We start from the raw sequence: 15,014 nt of genomic DNA on the forward strand, positions 1-15,014 counted from the left end.
GCGCCTTCATGCCCCGCGCCCTGCCCCAGCTGCAAAGGCACCCTGCCGCCAGCCAGCTCGGCCCACGCAGGGCGATGGCCATCGCGGCACGGGGCCAGCGGGCTGGGCTGCCAGACACCGCTACACCCCGGTCCCAGCGTGGTGGAAGGGCAGGAGGGAGGAGAGGTTGCTTGTTCTGGCCCCCGGGACCGCGGGGCAAGGAGCAAACCTTCACGCCTGCTTTCACGTGCGGAGGCGGCCGAGCAGAGCCGATCCTTTACTCTGAGTAATGGAGGCAAGGCAGAGGTTCCCTGCTTCACGTCGCTGCTACGAGATGTAGCCCAGCCACGTCTGAGACTGCCGAAAGGAACTTTTAATTACGATATTAGCAACAAGCTTAATATAATTTGATGCTCACAATAAACATAAGGAGCAACAGCTACAGGTATCTGTCTATCCACAGACACAGAATGCCAAAAATAAGTTTCTTAACCGCATTAATCCCCTTGCTAACACCCTTTAAGTCTCTTCTTAGAAGATGACTTCACAGGACGGTTTGAGCCAAATTAATCATTCTCCGTTGCTGAAAAAACAGGGATGTGGTTCTGCCTCCCATCTCTACCCCTGGTTCACAATCCAAACTCCTCTCACTTAACACAAGCCAGGCTTCGCACTTTTTTTGATCACGTAGTGAGGCAATTTAGTCCCATAAAATGGCTGGAAATAATTTGGGGTGTGTGGGGGGGTGGTTGCTGCGTTAGCGAGTTGGATTACAAGCACTCAAGAGCTAACACAAACAAGCTGCGGCGTACCGCACAGAGCAGGTCAATCACAACCTCTCCGTCCTACTAGCGGCGTCACTCGAGACGGTCCTCAGAGATAACCAGCTCGGCTAACAGGGCAGACTGCTGTCTGTTATTGTAGTCTTAACCTTAAGGTTAACCTTATTGGCAACATTAAGGTTGCCAATACATATTCCAATCACTGGAAATTACAATACAGTCCCAGATTTAAGAAGAAATGGGGTTAAATAGCTTATTTGTCACACTTTGGTGAAGTCACAGTTGGCAAAACGGCATGGGTTTTTCATTTCAGAGAAGCATCACGTTTCAAATGCTATCTTAAATAGGTAGAAACTTCCAAAAGAAAAGAAAAAAAAAGTTAAAGAAAACAAAACCACACCCAGAAGTAACTTTTTTTTTTTTTCCCAGGGTACTCAGGCCCTTGTTTATCTGAGCAAGCCACAAATTTAAGCCTGTGTACCTGTCTGCCAATTACAACCCAATTACTGCGAACGCATGCTTGCGATGAGTCAGAGCCCACAGCCAGCACAAGGCCTGCCCAAACACGGCTTTCTGCTCTTCTCACCTGGTGGGGAAAGAAAGGAGATACCCAACTGGAAGTTCCCTCCCTCAGCCCAAATTCCTGCTGTCTGCAGCCCTGCCCGATGTGCTTTTGAAAGCTTTAACACCTCTCTACGTGAGCAGGATCCTAACGTGGTGGCCCCCCCGACTTGTCCAAAAGGCTCTGTGATTCCATCCCATCACTTCCAGCGATCCCACCCCACTCCACCTCTCCCGTGCCTCTCGTGGCGATCAGCTCCAAAGGGCAGACAAAGAGAGCCCTTGTCCTAGAGAGCCCTAGATAAGGGCCGTGCTAGTCCAGCTGTATTTAAAGGCAGTGCTGATTTTACTAAAGACAAAAAAAGGGGACCACGGAATCTCAGAGTAATGTTGGAAGAGATCTAAAACTGCTACAAGGAGGGAGAGATCCATCAAATACAGCCGGAGACCTCTTTTTCAGAATGACTGGCTGTTAAATTTAAGTGATTGCTTTTTAATGTAAGTTCTGCATGATTGTTAGCTGACGCTGGAAAACCAAGTGCTGCTTTAAGAACGTATATATTTCAGGAGGCCTATATATCACACTTCGTTTTCTTTCTTAAACAAGGCTTTAAAATTTACAAGCAAAATTATCTCATTGGGGAGCTATATGGAAAAACACTCATCGTTTTTAACCAGATGGTATAAGCAGCACTGAATAACTTCTCTGCAAAGTAACTGAGACTGTATCCTTTTTTTTTTTTTTTTTTTTTTTTTTTTTTTACAACTGGCATGTTGTCAACTAAAAATCCTTATGGATTAAGGCTGTGAAATCCTGCTTCCAACTAAATAGTCCTTCGGATTTCTTTGCAGCATTATAAATGATTACTGAACATGCTGGGGTTGTGCTGGATAACAGCCTCTAGCAACTCTTTCCCTTCATTCTCTTATTGAACAGTTTGGCATATGCCATCAGTGCCAGAGGTTCACCACATGGACAAGCCAAATCTGACCTACCTTGGAAAGACCGTACCAAAACTTCTGAGTTGGTTGTCAAGCTTCATTATTCTTCCATGAGAACCCGTATTTCTGTGCTTGGGACTCAGACTAGGGCACGGTGAACCTAAGTGCAGATTTTCTGTCCCTCACACGTCCAAACTTTGTCAGCAAGGACCCCTCACTGATCCCATCCTAACAAAGCCAGCACAGGTGAACCAAAAATGGCAGACAGTTTAATTAACTGGTATTTTTTTTTTACATTAAACCTGCCAGTGCTGAGAAAGGAAAAAAAAACACTTCAGGAAGTTGCATAATCCAATTAGTTCCTCCTTCCTATGCATCTACTAACCCTAATTAGTTACATTAATAAGGTAAATAAAGTGTAGCAAACCATACCATCTGACGAGATGGCCTGGAATTTATGATACAGAAAACCTTATCCCCTGTATTTTTCAGGGAGAAAAAAAAAATCAATGTTCTCTTCAGTGATAAAACTTCTAAGTTTCTTCTAAGATAAGCTGGTTGTTGGCCATCTTTCTGCAGGGTTTCAAGTAAAACATGCTGTTCTTATAGCTGTCGTGTTCTGCAGGTCATAATTTATGCTACAGATAAGTAATCATGGGTGTGTAATAGCTGTGGTTTTGAATGGCTTACGCTATATCCTATAGACAGAAAAGCCTCCCAGAGTCTGCATTTCTGCAGATACACCACTAAAAGCAGACCTACCTCTAATTTCTGGTAGTTTAGGGGAAAAGAGAAGCTTAACGTATGACAGACATAGTACTGAAAAACTTATAGCTTCAAAAAAGATTCATGCATATTAAGCATTTCTGAGTAATGTTTACTCATAAATGATGGCATTTTCGGTTTCATTTTGCTGGGAACTTCAGTCTTCTGAATATTTTAAACTGGAATTAGTGCAGTCTTTACAAGGTCTGATTCTCTCTCGATGGCATAATGTGAAAGTGACTGAAAAGATTCGTACTGACTTCAAAGAGCAAAACAATGCATTTCACTGTTGAGAGCAAACACAATTAAAATCAAGATGGGAGCTTCAAAGAGAGGAAAAAAGCAAGCGAGAGAACAGAGTAGGTGGGAAATTTTAGTTACGATTAGCCCCATCCCGCAAGCAAGCCGCTGCAAAACGTGCCTGCACGTGGACTGGCAGTTTGGTCTGTGCACCCGCAGCCCGAAGCTGGGGCAGAGAGGTGGTGGAGGGCTCCTTGCTCCTTCTCTACGCCCTCTCCCCACTCCCATGGGGAGTCCTGCCACCCCGTAACCCTGCTTGAGGCTGGCAGGATGGCTCCCTGATAGAAACCCAGCGCTGAGCCACCTTCCCTGGGGAGCTTTCAGCCGGTCACTACAATAATCTCTACAAAGTCGCAGCTCTGGTCTTCTAAGGACTCGGCCTTTAAAGAAAAACAGATTGCTTGAACTACAATGGATGATGTTAACAATACAGCGCTTGTCTGCCTCCAGAGTATCCCTTGGACACCACCAGTTACAAGGATTACATATTTTCAGTCTCTGGCAGCAATTTGCAAACCCTTCTCATGTGATCATTTATGTTATCCACAAAATATGTTAACAAGAGGAGTCGCAAAAGTGGCGTTTCGCAATTACTCATGCAAATGTAGATTCACACACAATGTATTGTAGTGAATATGGACTCATAAAAACTATGACATGCATCAACTATGAAACGTTCACACAGCCACATTAAGTGGTGCTTAAGTAACACACTGAGGAAATGCCAGTTACAGTGTGAATAATTAATATGAATAGCAAGTGAATAGTTGGCAAGAGGTCTCCACATGAAATAATGTTTAAGCATGTAAAACCCTGAATAATCAGCTAACTTATTTGTACAGTCACAGTCTGTTCACAGATAATTCACAGCTTAAAAAAAAGGCGGGGGGGGGGGACATATTATCAGATTTACTGGGAACAGTTCATGTCAATTTACTCTGTGAACTGTACCTCATGTCAAGTTTTGGTGAGGTTTTGTTTTGCTTTTGGCGGTAAAAGATTGTATCAGAGCATGCCTTGGGAAGTAATGTCAAAACCATGACTGAAAGCAGCAAGCTGTCTCCAGCCCTGGAGACAGTTCAGGTGGGGAACCTAGTTGCTGAAAGATGACACTGAGACAGATCTCTACCCTGTAATGCATCTACCCCACCTCTCAGACTTAGCAAAGACGCTTCGAACACATACTTTCAGCAATTTTTTGTTTGCTGTGAGGTCTTTCTGTTGTTTTGTTTGGTTTTTAAATTTGACTTATCTTCAAGCTTTCCAGGAGAATTGTGTTCTCTTTTGGGCTACCTTTTCTAAGAGAATTCATGTAGAACATTTGTATTTTAGACATCAATCATTATCAGAAATCCAACGTGAATACTATGCTGAGTGCACTTAGAATCATAAAGGTTGGAAAAGACCTCCAAGATCATGCTTACACGTACATTTTATTGCTGGCTGCTTGTATACCCTCAGGAAGTGAAAAGCAATACATCTACAGATGCTGTGTACTACTGCTTTTTGGTATGTATGCTTACTTAGGTATGTACCAACCGTTAAACAACAGCAAAAATATCCCATGAAGAGCAATTAAAACTCTTTTTGGTACTCTGAGCAGGACTCTGTCTTAATCTCTATTGATGGATGAAACTCTTTACCGTACCAGCTGTACAGCTGGGATTGCAAGCCACCTGGTAACGGCATTAATGCCATTTTCTCTGTCTTGTACAGAATTAACAGCATTCAAGGCTATTATAACTTTGTTTCCTATTGCTTTTTGTCACTGAACTTTTCTCGCCCCTAGCCTCAGCCATCTTGTTGCAAAAGCACGGCAGAGAAGTGTTTTTACAGCAAACCTGTGAGGGTGATATCATCGTCTTCTATGATTTGTTCCTCTGCGACATCCAGAGAGCTCTCAGTGATCATGTCACTGGGTTCGTCCACGCAGGTTAAGCCGGAGTAGTTGTGTAGGAGGTCTGCGCTAGGGACGTGTTCCACGATGACAGCAGGGAAAATGGATGGATCACCAAGCTGCAGGGAAAAAAATAAAAGGAAAATTAGAGTAATGGTAGTTAGACTGTGCCCGACCTAACCACTTGCTGATGAGCATTTCAGCAGTCCTGAATATTTCTACATCACCTCGATGGTAGATGGTCAGGAGGGAGCACTGAAGAACAGGATGATTTTTAGCACACCAAATAAAACAGCAGTAATGTCCTGCCACGGGCCAGAGGCTGAATATCACTGTAGTATCTAATATAGTGACTTCACTCCAGCAGGTTAATACGAGACTCCCACAACTGCATTTTCCAGCTTAAAAGCTGACGTGACAGAGGAGAGGAGTGGCGCAGTAAATGCCAAACTTTGCTGGCAACGATAGCAGGCAAGCAACTTGCTGCACGCACCGTTTGCTCTTCCTGCCAAGCTGGAGGTGGAGGGGTGGTGAGGCTGCAAGGACCACAGGAAGGTCTCACGGGCATCAGGTCTTCCACAAGGCACTAGCTGGCAATCACAATCAGGGAACACTTACTCCCAGAGCAACAGGGAGTGCTTGATACGTGTCCTGTACTACTTTCCCTCTCTAATTCTTATGGCCTCCTTCACTTGCTCCCCCTCTTTCCTTCCCAAGACCGCTTTCAGTCGTTCTCCTTTCTCAACAATTATTTTCTGTAAGATACAGAAGAAAAGGGGCGGCTGGAAAAGCAGAAGGCAAGCTGGCCAGTAATAAGAAGAAGATGCACGTTCTCTGAAAAGACAACCATTCAACAGGAAGAGGTTTTCAGAAAATGCCATCTACTACAGAGACAATATTTTCCAAAGCGATTCTTTCAAAATGTCATTTGCAGGAAGAAAGTCAGAGCTGATGATAGCACAGCAGGCTCAGAGAAAGCCTAGTGTAACTCAGAGGCTCTCTCACTACAAAAACAAATTGCATTATGAATGTGGCAAGCTTAACAAAAAAAAAAAAAGTTGCTCAATGTGCTTCTGTGAGAAAACCGGTGTGTAGACGTTTGGTCTCACTCTGCACAGAAGAACAAAGATACACACAGATCAAGCAGATTTTATTTAACCATGCAAGAAAAAAAACAACAACATTTGGTTATGAGTTCACTTAGGCGTTGCTCACGTCTCACAATCTCGCCACTACACAGGCCACCACCGGTGGAAAATGGTCTCAGAGCTACTGGCTCCATACAGACAACGGCAACGGGAGGCAGTGTCTCCCAGGGAAGAGACTGGAATATATGTTCTGAAAGCAGAAAGTGCAATTACAAGATTTACACAGCAGTAATTACTATTTTATGTTGCTCTGTATTTTGTAAAACGTGCCTCAGCAGCAACTGTTGTAAAGGGCAATCAAGAAAAAAGGAAGAATTCAGAAACAAAACTAGTATTTCTACGGGCTTCTATTATAAACACTCTGCTGAACTAAAACAAACAATAAAAAATAATAAAAAATAAAACACCACAAAATCAACAAAACCCAAAGGAAAAAAAAAATCCACAGCTAACCTACCAAACTCTACGGAACATAAGCTTCAAAGAGCGTAACGTGGTAGGAGAGCAATAAACACCAGCAAAAGGCAGAGCAGTTAGAGGCAGACCAGACTCGTAGATTTGGTTACACGAAAGCAAAATGAGTAAAAAAGATAAAGCACCACAAAGAAAGAAGAAAAATAAAATACTGAATGCGTTAGAAAAGTTTTATTTTCAACAGCTCCACGAACTAGAAGGACGATAGTCCATCACAGCCTCACCACGGAGATAAAATTCATGCTACAAAAATAGCTTGAGCACCCCAATTTCAGAAATACACCACAGTTTATACGTTTTGTGGTGGAAACCACATATACTGTACATGCATCTACATAACCACATTAAAAAAATTAAGAAGAAAAGAGTTTACATACTACACTTCACTCAAGCTCCTGTCACCTGCAAGCAAAAAAAAGAGGCCATTTTGCGAGCATCTGTTCATTGGTCTACTGAGCTGGTAAAACGATGGATTTTAGGTTGGGGAAACACAAATATGCTTTAGTATTCTCGTCCTACTTGAGCTCATAGACACTAGGGGTGAAGTTCACCTCAAGTAACTTCAAACAACTGTGGTGCAGGCACTCACAGAACCACAGAATCACCTAGGTTGGAAGAGACCTCCAAGATCACCGAGTCCAACCTCTGACCTAACACTAACGAGTCCTCCACTAAACCATATCACTAAGCTCTACATCTAAACATCGTTTAAAGACCTCCAGGGATGGTGACTAGACTTAAGCTAATAACCCCAGGTTTCCTTCAGAGTCAACAGGTAGAAATGGGTATTTTTAGAGCATGTTTCCTTATCCAGTTTTAGGCTCCTGTGCTACAACAGGTATCATCCCCTAAAAACACCCAGTTCTCTCCATTGACCATAAAGGGGCAGAGGTGTCGGGGTGTCTCTTCCTGATGTAGATCTTGTACGCATCTATCTGCAATGTCTTCGAAGTGAGCTGGTCCGTCCTTCCTTTTGGCTTCTGTGGTTGCACATGCATGGCCTGCAAAGTCTGTAGGACATACAGGCTCTCCAGGGATTGTACCGAGTTGCCTGTGCCTTGTGTTAGCTCCTTCTGGATGAAAAATGGCTCTGGCTCAGCACTGTCCTTCTCTAACGACTGCAGCTCATGTCACTAACTTTGTCTCTGAGAGACAAAAATATCTCCTCTGTTACTCTTCAGTCATAAAACAACTGTTGTCGAATAATAAGGGAAACACAGATAAACCCAACTGATTCTTAGACATTTTTATCTGCGTTTCTCAAAGCCCTATTTATATTCCAGCCTACCAGTTGGGAAACCTAATTACAACAGCCCCCTCGGCCATTCATTAAGGAACCATGCTTTGCCAACAGGTGCTTCCCATGTTCCTGAATTAGGCTGGCGTCATGAGCTTCAGTAGGATCAGTATGACTAAACATGATCTGTTCTGTAAGGATAAACTGTCTGTCTGCACCCGGGGGATACCTGGGGGCTGCGTCTGTCTCTCGCAGGGCAATACGTGGTCGTGTGATTTTGGAGATGGACAACTGGAGGAGCCTGCTGACACATTGCTCTTCCAAAAGGTGTAAGATGAAGAGTGAAGCCACTTAAGAGTCATGCAGAAGAGCGTTTGTTCACACTAAGACACATTAAATGGGATTTTCTTTAAATTAATAACAGCTTTAAACTGGAGTCAGAGTAAATATCACTCCTTGTGGCCTTTTATATTTTATACCATTATTACACCTGCTTCCAATTTATTTATTACTGCTGTACAAAGTATGGGTTTTCTGTCTTGCCAGTGTTGTGAAAAGGAAAGCCTGGAACAGATATAAAAATGCATTCAGGAAGAAAAGCACAAATGCAACTGCAAATAAATCTAATGCGAAATGCGTTTTTGCAAAAACTGTCACCGCTATTTTGTACGATATTTGCAATTGGTTATGAATTCATTGCAGCTTTTCAGTACTTACAGGGGGCTTATAACAAAGATGGAGAGCAATTCTTTGCTCAATCAGGTAATGACAGGACAAAGGGGAATGGTTTTAAACTCAAAGAGGGAGATTATAGATTACATGTTAGGAGGAATTTCTTCACTGTGAGGGTGGTGAGGCACTGGCACAGGCTGCCCAGAGAAGCTGTGGATGCCCCATCCCTGGAGGTGTTCAAGGCCAGGCTGGATGGGGCTTTGGGCAACCTGGTCTGGTGGGAGGTGTCCCTGCCCATGGCAGGGGGGTGGAATTAGGTGATTTTTAAGGTCCCTTCCAACCCAAACCATTTTGTGATTCTATGACTTCATTAACAAAACAGCTTATTTAGTTTCAAAAACTACTTCTCGATGATGGGAAAAACTGAACCCTACCCTCCTCGGGGGAATGCTAATGGCAGTAATCTTCCTTCACGCTCTCAAATTCTTCTTTATCTTTAGCGTTTGACATTCTTGAGAGGTATTTCTTTTTTTTCCTCTAAAAATTTTCGCAAAATACCAAACTGGTTGTGCAAATGGAAAATAAGGGGATTTCTTCTGCTCTGGAAGTAGTGTCTTCTTAGATGACAATTCAGATCCCATCCAAGGGACAATCCAGATCTTTTCCTGAAAATGTGTTGTCCCAAGAACACAGTGACTAGCAGCTAATTGGTTTGGAAGACATTTTATGCAAGTGAGTGATCGGTGCTAAGAAAAACATGCAATAGGGAAAAGCAGGGGAAAGCTACATTGGCAGAAAGAAAGAAAAAAAACCACGTCGGTGCAAAAACTGGCTTTGTAAAAAAGCAACAGAATTCAGACTTGAGATGTAGTTGGCCATTTATTTTGAAACAAACAAAAATCCCCCCAGTAATAGAAAGCAGGCAAAGTGATCTCGGTGACTAGAAAATGGCCTTCGGTTTTCTCTCCCTGAAGCTCCTGTGCCAACAGCTGAAGCAGCCTCTTGACTTGCCAGGCGTTCCCACGGCCAGGATCTGAGACATTACCAAGCTTCACAGCGGGGTTTTGGAAGCAGATTAATGCTGCTTGCTTTCTCGGGGAGACAACCTCAGCACGGATCTCACAACCACTGCCTGAGAGCCTTCACAAAGCTGCAAGCTGGTAAGTGGGGACTTCCTGCAGAAGCTGGAAAGAGCCAGAAATTTAGAGCTTGGCCTTGGCAGTGGCTTTCGGCTCTGGCACCACCAGGCTTTTCTGGGGTGACTTTATATTCCAGAACATCGGAGAACGTGGAAGAGTAAACCAAGGCATGAGAAGATGTTGCAGAAGCCCAACCTAAGGAGCAGCTTTCAGAACCACATGGAAAAGTGCTTGATGGCACAGAGCAGTCGTGCTGGGAACCAGGCTAACAATTTAACAGGTGAGATGATGTGGTGTGTCCCTGGCATCGTTTAAAATTTACTAGCATGGATCCAGCCTCCGTGGTTGCTTTAATTCAGGTTTTTAAATCCAGAATGTCCTGATCAAGTACCACGGTAACTGTCAGATAACGAAGGGCTAAATGAAAAGGCACTGAGAGAAGAAGCTGCAGAAGGGGAGCAAAGCAGTTCCAGGCCAGTTCCCGACGCAGCCAAAGCCTGGAGGAGCTCCTGCACAGTTTTATATGTGTGGTCTCTCTTCAAACAAAACAAAAATCCACAAAACCTCTTTTTAAACATGATCTTTGACACGTAGCAGCAGCCAGTCAGCTTATCAGGAGCATTAGGACAAGCCACTTGTTCCCTTCTCGAAGTTATGAAGACATTTTCACCCCACTTCTTTCCCACCATATAAGCACAATGCTATAAATGAGGCCTCCAAGAAAAAAAAAATAAAAAAATCCCTATTTTCTAAAGTGAAAGGGATGAAGCTGATAAAAGAGAGCCTTTCCTGTTCACATGGGGCCATGCGACCAAGTCCCTCCCACTGGCATCTGCCGGTGGCTGAATGCTTACATTTGCAAATGGGCTGTTCCTAATTTATGGCTGTTTAACCAAGACTTTAAAAAAAATAAATAGACGGCCACAAATTTATGACTTCCCCGAAACACTGAGTGTAGCTGCCATCTAGACCCTGAACCTCTCCCCACAGCTGTTCTGTGTCCTGACAGTTCTTGGCGCAAAAGGGCTGCAGGCAGAGCTTCGACGAGGAGGAAAGCATCACAGTTCTTTCAACTCCAGCAACCCAAAGATCAGTTAATGGACACATATGTATAAAGATGGCACATTTTGCATCCCAATGAAGCTCAGAAGAATGCTTTTGATCAACAGAGAGCACTTCCAGAGCTCAAATTCCTAAGCACCCACATTGGGGTATGCATCCCTAAACGCAATCTATCTGTCCAGAGCCGAAACCTTCAGCAGTACCTGTACTGACAGCTCCCATGGTGCAAGAAGTAGATGAACCAGGTACATGCATAATCTTTTTGTGTTAATGTCCTATTACATATCTTTATCTAAGTTAAATTTTGCTCCAGCTCCCCAGATCTTTCCCTGCTGCAGGCTCCTTTTCCACCACTGGTGTTTAATACCTACCCTCACGCAGCCATCTGGCTGGCCACCCGAATCTTTGAGAGCTGACCTAAGTCAGCCTACTGCTTTAAACAGAGCTTGCCGCGAGGGGTGTTCTCCTATGGCCTTCCACACCTCTGTTTTCATCTCCTGTAGAGTATGCTCCAGGATGCCTTTTTCCTTAGGCTTAATTTTGAGTAGGATTTATTAGGGTTATTAATTAAGTAGGATTTATTAGGGTTAGGAGACACATGCCAAGGCTAAGTTTGGTCTGGGGCTGGAGAAAGCTCCATTTAGGGGGTTTTACTGTTGAGTGCTCTAGGTATTTAAGTTCTTCAGGTGAACATCTGAAGAAACTGAAAGATACATAATGCATAGCTAAAATGAACAAAGCCACGCATGCTTGCACTGCACCTTCCAGAAATCACAGTGAAGTAGCCCTCTCCTTCTTAATTCTCCCCTCTCCCACTGGCTTGTAAAGAAAAACCAGCAACAAACACACACCAGAGGTAATAAATACAGCTCGTTTTCTGCTATGTTTGTGCAATTCCCATATCTAAATCCCCAAGCTCTGGAAAAATACAGGGAAGGAAGTTACATTACCAGTTCCACCCAAAACTGAGTTAGCACTTTAGAGAGACAACACTCAGTTCATTGAAATGATCCTATGACTCTGACAGCAGAAACGGGCCACCAAACCAGCCAAATATTAGGGCACAGAGAAAACCCAGGGACAGGGTTATGAAGCCAACAGTATTTTTGAAACAAAGAAGAACAAACACTTTCCACATTCACAAAAAGAGGAACAGTTTGCGACAGCACTTCTCAGCTGTCTCTCCATAAGACTAAGACGTCTTATGATCTCTGTAAGACTAACAACTGTCTCTCCATACAACTAAGAAATTTATTGTCAACAAATGCAAAACCCTACCATTAACCACCACTTATAGAAGAGCCGCCTGACTTTTACAGTAGGAATCCTTTGCTGAAGCCTCAGGACTCACGGGATGTGGTACAGATCATCTAAACCTACCTGAGAGTCTCACGACATAGAAAGTTATTTTCCCTTCAGCGTGAAAGAAACCAATTTAAATTATTTTGAAGCTTAGTTCTGAATAGCTGACATACACATAGCAATGCAATTTAGGAACCAATCTGTAGAAAGTAGAGGGCTGACATCTACTGCTCCTTCTAGTCACCTGTAGTGTCACACTTACTTTTTCCAGATTTTATCCTAGAACACTAGAAAAGTGAAAGTGACAGCCAAATATCAGAATTTTAGGAAATTTGCATCACAAATGGATTCTACCAGTACAAATCAGTGACACGAGAAAAACATTTTCAGAGGAGGTCTCTGCAATACTGAAGAAATTGCAACATTTCAACCCATTTCTGCTCGGCTCGTACAAGTTACAGGAAGCAACAGGAAGCTTTTGAAACTGCACAACTTTCTGCTGCAACACTAATGATCTCAGTGCTGGCTTTCTTGTGTTTTACGTGGCATTTTTTCCTCATGTTTTCCCTTGTATGAATGTGATTTCTTACGCGGTCCCGTACCTGCTGCTCATCCTCCATGACGTTGCTGGCGAATTCAAACACGAGCTCATTCTGCTGTACAACTGCTGCCATAATAACGCATTCCCAGGTCTCAGCTCCACATAAGAAGAAAAACGTTCCCAAATGTCAAAGGATGGCGAGCGTCACCAAGGTCCAGCGGGGCAGAAAGGCAGGATGGCGAAACGAACCAAGCGTCAGTTTTAGTATTTCTTAACCATCAGCGTTCCCGGGTCCTTCTCTTCTCAAAGGGAAACAAACCAAGGGAAATCCTTTCCTGAGGTGGTTTTCCCACGTGGGCAGCCTTTTATCTCTGAGGAGAGAAAGAGAGAAAAAAGAAGTTATAATTAAGAAATGATTGCTACATGAAAGAGCAGCAGCCACAGGAAAGGTTGGTCCTCACTATAAATGTTTTATCTAGCTCTGGGGAAGGCAGACACCTTTGTATCTCCAGAGGTATTACTTCCACTAATCAACACATGCAAATCTTCATTCCCATAAAAAGTAGGACTGTTTCAGGAAGCAGAGGGAAACTGTTTCAGGAAGTAAGACACCAGTTTCAAAGCGCTTCATATTAAAAGTATCAGGCTAGCACCAAGGCAACAAAGTCACGAAAGTTACCAAAAAGAAACTCCATCTTTTTGCCTGATTCATACATGCAGCTTTTGCATTCGTTAATAACTCCGGTCTTCAAGGTACATTCAAAGCAAAAACACAAAGCCCAGACTGACCCACTCAGCTGCAGGATACCTCATGTACATCACCTTTCTGCCCTACACACAGTTCCAGTTTTGCAGGGCTGTTACTCTGCAAGTGAAGTGCTCTTGATCTTGATTCCCAGTGTGCAACAGATGAAGAGTCAATAAATTCCTCGTACGATACAGAGAGTTCCTGAGCTGTACACGAGGCAGATCTTCAGCTTCTTTTTAAAAACACACTGTAAGTGTAGCCTTATCTCTACTGCAGGCTTGCGAGCAGCCGGAAGGAAACAGCACTGACCACGTCATGGCAAATTAGAGCAGGCAAAGAAACGGCGCAGCACAATAGCAAAGAAAAAAGAAGACTCCCGAAGCAGGGAATGTAAACAGCTCCGCTGGAGGGACGCGTGCTCACAGCCCCCACATTTTCACTCACTTATCAGCGTTAGAGGTAATCATGGTTAACTTGTGCTTGGATGGAGATGCACTGTACTGCTTCTGAAATAAAAGTGAGTGCTAAACGTAACCTTTTTATACAGCTAAGATGATCAACGTGTCAATAAAAACCCTGCCTTTTCAAGGGAATAACAGCATGCCTGCAATTAGGATCCTACCTACGGGGAGTATGCTGGTGCCTACGAATTTAAAGCCGCACGTCTCGAAGGAAGCAGACGGGCGGTGACTTGCGTTTTGACCAAAGTTCTTTCAACTGGCTTCGACGCAAGGCTGCTGCGACAGGAGGACACGTGGCAGAGGTCTAGCACGTCCCCATCCTTGAGAGACACGCTCGGAGGCCAACTGAGACCCAGAGGAAACCCTCTGGCGACTTCAGCCCTGGAGCGAGGCGGCCGTCTGCGGCGTGTCACAGCCGCCTGTGTACAAGAGGTTAACCTCACCTTGTTTTTGCAGCAGTCTGAAACTCAAGAAATGAAGGGCATCCTCCTCCCCTGCTGCCAGGCGGTTAAATTAGGGAGGGCCGAGTCACGTGCCTGTACTCCCTTGCTCTAGGAAACGCAGCAGCTGTTTTTCCCATATAGATTGTGGTATTCCCAAATTCCTAAGCCGTGATGACAGCGCATTCAAGGAGTCTCATTTAAGTCACTGGATCCAACCCTTCTAAGAAATCAGGAAAACCAAAGTTATGCAGACAGGAGAACTTCCCCTTCCAAGGCTTGCTTTAATTAGCTGCTAAACTGTTTGTTAAAGTAGCCACAACCCTAACTAGAGAGTACTTGTGTTAATGAGAGCTAGAGGCTTGAGGAGAAAGGCTACGCTTTGGAAATCACGACTGGTCAACCTCAGCCCTTTGCACTTTGCAGGCTGACCTGAACGGTTCTCTGTACATCAGCAGGGCTGTGGCAGTGAAAGCACCACACGCAACGCTAGGATCTGGGTAACTCCCCTACAATTACTTGGCCTCACCTTTTAGGAAGGCAAAAGTGCCACTGGAAGGTTGC

The 15,014-nt window shown here is 44.0% G+C and overlaps 1 protein-coding gene across 4 annotated transcripts in view; it reads right to left on the bottom strand.

Annotated features, from left to right (window-relative positions):
* The window catches only part of ELF1 (E74 like ETS transcription factor 1), an 88,229-nt gene that overhangs the window by 26,220 nt on the left and 46,995 nt on the right, over window positions 1–15,014 (bottom strand). For 3 of the 4 annotated variants that reach the window (XM_048047705.2, XM_066988145.1, XM_066988149.1), the window contains exons 2-3: window positions 12,863–13,172; window positions 5,171–5,345 (exon numbers count right to left, since the gene is read on the bottom strand). In XM_048047705.2, the coding sequence (XP_047903662.1) occupies window positions 5,171–5,345; window positions 12,863–12,934 (247 nt within the window). In that variant the 5' untranslated portion in view covers window positions 12,935–13,172. Of the gene's footprint in view, window positions 1–5,170; window positions 5,346–12,862; window positions 13,173–13,623; window positions 14,371–15,014 lie in introns of those variants that run through there. The other variant, XM_048047706.2, reaches the window with a different exon arrangement.

The sequence above is a fragment of the Anser cygnoides genome, chromosome 1, assembly GCF_040182565.1.
Source record: "Anser cygnoides isolate HZ-2024a breed goose chromosome 1, Taihu_goose_T2T_genome, whole genome shotgun sequence".
NCBI lineage: Eukaryota > Metazoa > Chordata > Aves > Anseriformes > Anatidae > Anser > Anser cygnoides.